We start from the raw sequence: 10,074 nt of genomic DNA, 5'->3' as shown, positions 1-10,074 counted from the left end.
AGTGTACCGTGTGGTGCTCACCCGTATGGCCGGTGACTCGGGGCCTTCTAATGGCTTCCGCTCCACGATGGCGGTGCTGGTCCCACGCGTGTGACCGGGCCTTCGGGCTTCTGGGCCAGGGGACCTGAAATCCCCTGCCTGACGGATTCTGCTGCTGGGTAGAAGTTAGTCCCCACAGCCTCGGACTCCGGGTCCGGTAAAGAATCTTCTTAGTCAGGGCGAGCTCTTTAGCTGCCAGCCCCTGACTCCTTGTGACTCTGCTGCTTCCTATGCTGCTCTTGTCTCTACTCTTCCTGGACTCACTAACCCTGCCTCAGCCCCGGGTTTATACAGGGGAAGTTCTTCCCCTCCCAAGGCTGGGCAGGAGGTGTGGCATGCACAGGATCCCTGACCAAAGGACCTCCCACCTGCTCTCAGACGTAATATCTCTATCACTGTGACAACCAGACCCCTGGGGTGTCACATCTTTTCTAAAAATTGCTGTTGCACATGTAAAGCCCCTGCTTTATGGCTCATGCAGATGTCAGCTGCAGCTAGTTGGTGCATTGTGGTCTAAGATCGGACTGAAATCCAAGGACATCTGAATGAGCCGTAACGCAATCCAAGTATTCACTACACAGGACAAAGTATGGTACCTCAAAAATAAAAATCAAGCTAAATTCCAGATTGAAATAGGTACATTATATATATATATCTATAAATTGGTTATTATCTCATATGAATAAAATGTGAGGAAGTCTGTATATTCCATTTATTAACATGCAAAGTTGCTTCTGTCAATACACAAGTAAAGTGCTGCATCACATGTACAATGTCAGAGGTGGCAAAAAGAAGGAATACAGTGGTATTAGAAACTAAACTTTTCCTATAAAGCAACCAGCATCTCTGAAAAGATTTTAGAACCTACCAACAACTGCAGTAATTAATTAAAATGTGATATGCAATAAGATTATAGATATTAGTTCCAGTGAAGTGTCATTATACTCAATGTGTGGATTGATAAGCTAATAGCAGGGTGTCCTGCTGCCTCAATTTCCAGGAATCAGCAGCTATCTGTGAGGAAAATCAAGTGTCTATTCTTAATTCCTTTGTAGCGCCACCACCAGGAAAATTTACAGTGTCTACTTAAATTGTCAAATTAATGCATGCACATATTGGGTCCTCCACACTTTATATCTATTCTTTTTCAAAGAGGATTTATTCACCCCCCCCCCTTAATTCCTTCAAATTTACTAGACAATTAATACAAGCAAACTTTCAAACGCTGTATGGCTATGTGCACATTGAGTTTCTGCTCTGAAAACTCAGCAAAAAAAGACTCCAAAGTTTTTGAGGAGGATATGGAGAGTTTCCACTCAGTTTCTGCTCCAAAAACTCTTCTAAAGAACTCCATGTGCACACACACCTTATAAAAGCACACTGATTACTTAAGGTAATTTTGCTGAGGCACTATTAAAACTTCGTTGTTCAACATTTGAATATAGCCACAGCTACAAAAACTGCCAAGACACACAGAGCTCCAAGTACTTTGGTGATGGATAAGAAACTTGGATCATCTTTTTTTACAACACGAGTCTTTGTTGGCTTTAGAATTCGATCCAATGTTGTTAAGATGGATTTCCTGGCAGGGCTCCACTTCCCTGGGCCATTCAATCTGTAGTGCGCTGGTGTACAAGGGCCAAAGAAGAGTGCTAGGGCAAGCAGAGGATCGTATAGAAATAATGGAAAAATACTCGGCTTCACGCCAACAGCAGATGCCAGTTCATCCAGGTATTCCACATAATCCACTTGCAAACGGTTCTCCCTACTTGTTCCAAATCTGTTATGAGAAAAAAAAAGGGATTGATAAACTTCCATAATATACACACACATCCATCACTTATTCATAGAAGAGGTTATATTTCATATTTGTTACTCCAACTTTTCACATCTACTTTAATTATGTTAAAAGTGGTGGTCCGGTCCAAATTGTTAAGTTTGCAGTTACCCTGTGCAATTGCAGACTTCTGAACCCCACCAGCTCATGCACTATGCGCTTCAGAGATTTGCCGATTTGAGACTCTGGACTGGAGGGCATGTATGCATTATACAAACTCCCAGCCAGGGCCAGTCTAGTATGCGAGGCCCACTCCAAACACTTGTACGGAGCGAGGCTGACACAGGTGTGTCAGAAGATACAGTCACCCTGCAGTTGGTTGCAGGAGATCTCTTCATTTGGCATTACAGACACCTTCTTAGAGGCTGTCTCTCTAGGATCCAGCGGCTACCTTCCTCTTGATAATTAACACCCTGGCCTGGGTGTACAAATACTTGCTATCTGCTACAGAGAGGTGCCGGCAATATTCACATTACTCCTTGTGAAGGCTCGGAGCAAGTGCAAGTGCATTACTTCTTCCTCTGGAGCTATGAGTATGGGTGTTCATCTCTCTCAAGTAGACTAAAAGCCAAGTGTGAAGACCCGGGGTCTTCCGTGGGCATAACACTACTCAGACAACACAGGGTGAGGGTAAAACAGAGTGGCAATACTTTACTGAACCACCAAGTGGACAATAAACACATAGAACAGTCCCAGCAAGTACCCAAGATGGTACAACATTACACAGTCTCACCCTTTCTTCTCCGCCCACCTGGGATAGAATAGCAGCGACTTTGGAGACTTCCAGGGAAGACTACCTCAACCAGTGGCCCCTTGCTTCTTGCGGGCCCCCACAGAGACTGTAGCGGCAAGCTTAGGAACTAGCAGTCCATTGAGGTACAAGACTAGGATATCCATGGGTCCCAACCTGTCCTCAGAGTTTCCATGGGGAAAGATGGCCAGTGGGACAGAATCTGGCTTCTCCGAATGTCTCTGTGGGTTGCAGGTGACTGGTGGGTCCCTCCTGGCAACCCCAAACATATCCATGAGGCCAGGTGACTTATTCGTCCCAGCCCTGGTCTCCCCAAAATGTATCCATGTCTCTCTGATGGTCAATGGAGCAGGTCGGAATCTTTCCTGTCAAGGTCGATACCTTTAGACTAGAATCATGTAGAATTCAAATCTGTGTCTCTTTGGGCAATGCCATACAATTTATCTACTTTCCTGGATGGTGGCTCTCATTCTAATTGTAAAGCCTTTCTGATTCTAAGTCCCAAGTCTGACTGCAACAAAAACACAAGTCCCTTCTGCTTCTCTGGTCTCAGCCCCTTGAATGGCTGAACTGCTCTCAGCCTCCCTCCCCAAAGCTCAATGTGCATTAGTGGAGGCATCTCTCTCAGGTTGACTGCATCACCTGGGTCTACATGTGAGACTCCCTGTGGTGAAGGCTACGCCAGAACTTCTTTCAACACTTACGCAATGGGTCTAGACAATTTTTGAACAATGGTTAGAGGCTCCTGAGATACTAATGAGATTGTTGGAATGCTGGACACTTTACAAGTTAAATTAGTGTACATAAACTGATGAGCAAGCAGAGAATTAATAAAGCACAGCCGCAATCTCTAATAAAACACAAGGTATTTTTCTTGAATTAACAAATCTAAACATCTGGCTTAAGATTTTAGGCTGTATCGTCACACTAAGCCATCGTCCTTCTTGTTGTCTTTAGTTGTCAGTGGGGATCGACTAGTGCTCATCCCCCTCCCTTCGCTAGCCAGGGCCTGACACCAGGGAAAGACAGGGTGAGGATCGCGTGCGACAATTTGTGAAGAACAAATATAGGAACGTTAGTGGAGACAGGGTGATATTAGATCAGCCTAGATCTCCACTCCCCCCACCCCCACAGTCAGGGCTCCCTTTCCCTCTCCCCTTTGTGCAGCACTAAGTATTTCCCATACCTTGTGTGACAGAGGTCTAGTTACACAGTCATCGAGTGGGCATGGCCAATTAGAGGGCGTGGCCTTCCTCCATACAAGTGTATGGAAGAGTCCGCGCCCACTGGCCGGGAGCATGTAGAATGCAAAGAACACATTTAAACATTTATGACATACTTCTACAGTGCCCGGGTGGAGCGAGCACATGCCCATCCTCAGCATAAGCCATCTATTACATACAAGCTGTCTCCAATCCTAGCCATTTAACCTCTTAGATGATGTAGTCACTAGTGACCATGTAATTGTGGGGAAGGACGTAGCCTTCCTTCGGCACTGATGTAGTTGAAAGAGAATGTTCCCGGAGTTAGATCTCTCTGAACTGTTGGTAGGCCAAGCTAAGGGGTTAGCTGCAGTGGTCCAGTCAGTAGAGTAGAGGGGGAACTTCGTGCCATGAACAAGCCTCGAGTGTTTATAGATAGAGATGAGCGTTGTTCTACTCGAACTGTTCGCCAATCTCAAATTCGAGCTGTTTTGGGCGGTGTTCGAGCCGTTCGGCGAACACGAACAATTTGAGAAAAATTCGGCTGTTCGAGGTTATGTTCGATAACTGTTCGTGCACCAAAATCATAACTGGATTTTTTCTCAGTAATGATGAAAATTAATGTTAATACGCAGTTTGAGTGTACAGCGGGGTGGGGGGAGGGGCAGGGGATGGATCTCTGCAGGAACAATGAAGATCTCCATTTTTTTTTTCTCTTTCCCGCATTTACAGTGGGGAGGTGCAATCTGTCAGCCTATCAGCAGCGCACACACGGAGCGAAGTGCTTTTTTTCACACAAGCAAGGGCATGTGTCATTGGCAGTGTATGTCACATGTCCTTGCCCTATAAGGCCAAGCCATTTTCCCCGTCGCCACCATTTTCTCACTGCTGCAGCTGCGTGTTAGACGGCACCGCTGTTGCTGTGTGCGCTATACCTTGTTAATTTCAAGCCAATTTTCGCATAAATCTACAGATAGCTTGGGAGTAGGGAATAGTTGTGATTGCAGTCCTTTTAAGGACTAGGTTACAGCATTTCCTATGACTTTTATCAGGCAGGTCTGTGCTCTTAAATAGATAGGTTGTGGGAGTAAAGACTAATTGTAATTGCAGTCCTTTTCAGGACTAGGTTACATCAGTTCCTATCAGTTTTTGCCAGGCAGGTCTGTGCCAGTGCTGTGCAAGTTTTTTTCACAGCATTTGGCTGAATCTAGCAAAGCTAATCCTTTTTGGCCTATTGCAGAGTGTGTTAGTCAGTGGAGTAGCCTATCTGTGTTGCAAGATATACCACCTGTGTATAGAATACCAATTTTTTTACTGCACCTAGTGAAGTAAAATCTTTTGGGCATAGCATCATTCTATTAGTCCATCTATACTGACCTCCATCAGGTTGCAAATTGAATATAATTTTTTTCTGCATCTAGCTCTGAAAAAATATTGGGCTTCTAGCTGTGTGTGGGATTTGTTGTATTAGTCCATCTATACTGACCTCCATCAGGTTGCAAATTAAAAATAATTTTTATCTGCATCTACAGTACCTCTGAAAAAATATTTGGGCTTCTAGCTGTGTGTGGGACTTGTTCTATTAGTCCATCTATACTGACCTCCATCAGGTTGCAAATTGAATATAATTTTTATCTGCATCTAGCTCTGAAAAAATATTTGGCCTTCTAGCAGTGTGTGGGACTTTCTCTATTAGTCCATCTATACTGACCTCCATCAGGTTGCAAATTAAAAATAATTTTTTGTCTGCATCTAGCTCTGAAAAAATATTGGGCTTCTAGCTGTGTGTGGGACTTGTTGTATTAGTCCATCTATACTGACCTCCATCAGGTTGCAAATTAAAAATAATTTTTATCTGCATCTAGCCCTGAAAATAATTTTTCCCAATAGTGGTAGCAATAGAAATATGGGGCGCGCGCCTGGCTAACAAAAATATACGCTTCATAACACAAAACACCAGCCTAGCGCACTGCATTAATAAGATGGCATCATCGTCTCTCCCAGTGCTAGGCCTACTACGCAGGCTAGTATTCCTGTGCCTAAAACACAATGTATGGGTCCGCGCTAGCCACTATGCTGAGGGGTATAAAGCTGCTGCTAACGCTTTATAACAATTCAATTGGCAGATTTTCACAGAGCTCTTCCACAACGCCCACCCATCGGGCAACAGTTGCCCACCCTCCCTATGGGATCTAATGGCGAATAGTTGATGCCATTAATCAGAGCGTCAGTTGCCCCGTCAACGTGGCAAGCATACGGTAAGGCATGGGAAGAGTGGACACGACTAGTAGCAGGCAGACGGGTTGACCAATGTGAACAAGCCAGATCACAAGTCACCATAGAATTTCTCCACCAGCTAATGATGAGGGGCATATCAGGGGCGTCAGCGCAGCGGTGTCTGATCGGAGTAGCATTTCACTTCCAACTACTGAATTAGGGAGATGTGACAAAGATTCATCATCAGACAATCCATAAAAGGGTGGAAAAGGGGTCAGCCAAGTCAGGAATGTAGACGTCCCGTCCCGTGTCACTAAAACTGATTTCTCACATCATATCCCTAACACCATTAACATGACACTCCCAATTTGAAGCAACACTAATGTCTACTGCATTTGTGATCGCCTTCTTCGGGGCGCTATGTATAAGCGAATTAGTCCCTCAATCCAAAATTACCACCAGTGGACGCTTATTACACCAGGAAGTAGTCATAGCCAATAATGCAATACGTGTACGCATACACCAATCGAAAACGGTTCCAGCGGGCAGGGGTACTTGGGTACTTCTACAACCCACAAACGGTACACTGAGTCGGGTAACAATAGTAAAAACATATCTAACCATCAGATCACAAAGTAATTTCTTCGTATCACACATTGATGGAATGCCATTATCAAGATACCTGTTCCAAGCTATATTTAATAAATGCAAAACATCGGCAGGGAACCACCCCAAAGATTACGGGACACACTCATTCCGCATAGGTGCGGCCACGGAAGCAGCAAGAGCTGGACTGTCAGAAACGGAAGTTCAGAGGATAGGGAGATGGCGATCCACGTGTTTGGCGAGATACATAAGACCGGACTTGTTATCCTAATGTGGTTTGTTTCTTTTACAGGTGACGCTAAGCCAACAGTGTGAGTGATAGGCCACTCGTATATATATTGGGCACAAAAAAGGGCGAAAGTCCGCCCAGGCGGGAGGAAATTAGAGTTTCATAACACATATTTCAACTGGAGAGGTATTAGAGGCCTGCTATGGCCACAGGTACTAATGGAGGTAATCAAGGTAGGGAGAGAGGCAAGAGGTCCGGTCATCTTAGTTATACAGGCCGGGGGAAACAACCTAGGTCATCACAAGAGCGCATAACTAATGGCAATAATGAAACTAGACACTGAGCGCTTCAGAGAATTTTTCACAAAATTAGCTATAGTATGGTCAGAGATTGTGCCGATAGCGGTATGGCAAGGTGCGCGAGACATCACGGCCATCGAATGGCCAAGGCGGGTAATAAATAGTCGGATGGCAAAATTTAGAAGAGACAAAAGCGGTGTAGTGATACAACACCGACAACTGGAAGGAGATAAAGCAGGCCTCATACGGCCCGACGGTGTTCACTTAATAGATATTGGACTGGACATATTCCTGTCAGGACTCAAGGACGGAGTGGAACAAGCGTTAAGAGTGATGGGTGGGGGTCAGAGTCCTGCATACGAGTACGCTGGATCCTTCATGGCCTGGAAATAGAAAGGACATGTTGGAGAGTTACACTTGTTGGCCAACTTGCCGGAGTGGGGACCCAGGGCATGCTGCAACAAGCTGAATTATTTTAGAAATAAAATGCCTTTCTAATGGAATGAGTATAAAGAGTTAATAAAGCTGTGACCGATCCTCACCCATCCAGTTGTAAGAGTTACATTATTGGGTTGTCCATGAAAGGGGGACGGTAGGGGGGCTGAGCATCTGGGTTTGGTTGGGGGTCCCCACAGTCTGCCTAGGCTAGATTAATTTAAAAATTCTTATTAGATACACAGGCGGTGCAGCTTGCTTCGCAGCTGGGCTACTACGCCCAAAGTATTGCCTAGGCTAGATGCAGTTAAAAATTCTACACTGACTAGCAGACACTGAAGATTTGGAGCAGACCTCTGAGTAAACAGCTCTTCAGACTCAACCATCTGTGTTACCCCAAGCCATAGTGTATGTAGTTTCTTACAGTTAAAAGGGGGGGGTGCGACCCAACCCACCTGGAATTGACGATGCCAACGTCACGTAAGCCACAGCAAGGGGACTCCCAAAATTGTGGCACAGACACCACTTAACCCTAGAACGCATACCTGTGGCCTTGCAGGCCCGCCCAGTTAATTGTTTTCTATTTTCTGCAAGATTGCTTTAGTTAGAATTTTGAAACTCTAGGTATTCTTCATGTATATAGTTGTTTGTCATTTGAGTTTGAGTTATTCCATGTTATTTGCACACGGGCCTAAAGGGCCCCAGGTATGTGAAAGTGTAGATTTTTATGGTCATGCGTTCTAGGGTTAAGTGGCATCAATTGCCCCACTGTTGCTTAAAACGGTTGGTGAGGTGATTTTACCAAATCCCCAAGCTTTTAGTCTCCCAAGGATGACACAGGGGTAGAAATGTCCTTGCGAATCCATGATTTGATCTTTATGAACGTGAGTCTGTCTACATTCTCAGTGGACAGCCGCGTGCGCTTATCTGTCAGCACACCACCAGCAGCGCTGAACACACGTTCAGAGAGAACGCTGGCTGCATGGCATGACAAGATCTCCAAGGCGTGAGTGGCGAGCTACGGCGATTTTTCAAGATTGGAATACCAAAATGAGCAAGGGTCCAGTGACACAGTCATGGCTTCGATGTTCACTTGGAGATTCTCCTGTACCATCCTCTCTAGGCATTGACTATGTGTCAGACTTCTTGTCTCCTGTGGCCTTGCAAAGGATGGTCTAAAAAAGTGGTGAAACGATTCCACAAAATTGCTGTTACCAGCAGATACTGTGTTACTGTTACTGTTTGAGTGATGAAGACTCGACAGTCCCACCGTTGGCAAGTTAGAACTGTGAGATTCACTACGTGCACCACTGGTGTCTTGTGGAAAAGCACATGTAAGATTCTGCAACAGATACTCCTGCATTCGTCAATACCTTTTTATGGCAGGAATTATTTCGGCAAGTATACTTTTGTACCGGGGATCTAAGAGTGTGGCAACCCAGTAGTCGGGATTACTTCGAATTCTGACAATCCGAGGGTCATGTTGCAGGTAGTGCAGCAAGAAGGCACTCATGTGTCTTGCGCATCCAGAAGGACCAAGTCCTTGTTGTGTTGGTAGCGAGGTAAGAATCATGCTTCCTTCCTCTGCCCTCTCCCTCCAACCTCGCACAACAGAAATGTGATCAAGGTCTCCCTCATCTGTTGAGTCTTCCATGCCCATTGCCAGTTCATCCTCCACTTCTTCCTCGGCTCCTGCACCTTCCTCAACAGTTTGGCTGCTACCATGCGCCCTGGTTAATCCCTCTACCCCACCCTCCCATGCCTGCCGCCTTGGTGCTGCCAACCGTCTGGACCTTGGAGATGTTATCCCTTCCGCATACGACTCCTCCTCTACTTCCTCCACCTCCTCTTGTCCCACCACCTGACTCCGAATTCTGTTTAACATGTGCTCCAGCATGTAAATCACCGTAATAGTCATGCTGATAATGGCATCGTAAGCACTAAACATCTTCATCGCCATTTCAAGACTGTGCAGAAGGGTGCATAGGTCTCTAATCTGAGACCACTCCTCCAGCATGATTTGCCCCACCTCTGGATCTCGTTGGCCCAGGCTATACGTCAGAACGTATTGCACCAGGGCTTGTCGGTGCTGCCACAGTCGCTGCAACATGTGCAGAGTTGAATTCCACCGTGTCGGCACATCGCATTTCAGCCGGTGAACTGGCAGGCCCAACGACTTCTGTAGAGATGTAAGTCGTTGAACTGCGGGATGCGAACGGCGGAAGTGAGCACACAGCGACCGTGCACTCTGCAGAAGGCCATCTAGTCTGGGATAGTGGGCTAAAAATTGCTGGACAACCAGGTTCAACACGTGAGCCATACAAGGCACGTGTGTGACATTGCCCCGGCGAAGTGCCGCACCCAGGTTTGCAGCATTGTCGCACATGGCCTTCCCTGGTTGCAGGTCCAGTGGAGACAACCTTTCATGAAACTGGGTCTCCAGAGCTGACCAAAACTCC

At 45.9% G+C, this 10,074-nt stretch overlaps 1 protein-coding gene across 2 annotated transcripts in view; it reads right to left on the bottom strand.

Annotated features, from left to right (window-relative positions):
* Positions 1-736: 736 nt before the first annotated feature.
* Positions 737-10,074, bottom strand: part of LOC141156753 (dimethylaniline monooxygenase [N-oxide-forming] 2-like) — an 84,502-nt gene continuing 75,164 nt past the window's right edge. For both annotated transcript variants that reach the window (XM_073643101.1, XM_073643102.1), the window contains one exon: positions 737-1,819. In XM_073643101.1, coding sequence (XP_073499202.1) covers positions 1,468-1,819 — 352 coding nt within the window. In that variant the 3' untranslated portion in view covers positions 737-1,467. The remainder of the gene's footprint in view (positions 1,820-10,074) is intronic.

This window comes from Phyllobates terribilis, unplaced genomic scaffold (assembly GCF_046119375.1).
Source record: "Phyllobates terribilis strain yellow unplaced genomic scaffold, ASM4611937v1 Scaffold_8__6_contigs__length_399053987, whole genome shotgun sequence".
Taxonomy (NCBI): Eukaryota; Metazoa; Chordata; class Amphibia; order Anura; family Dendrobatidae; genus Phyllobates; species Phyllobates terribilis.
This window is presented reverse-complemented; position numbering and strand designations above follow the sequence as displayed.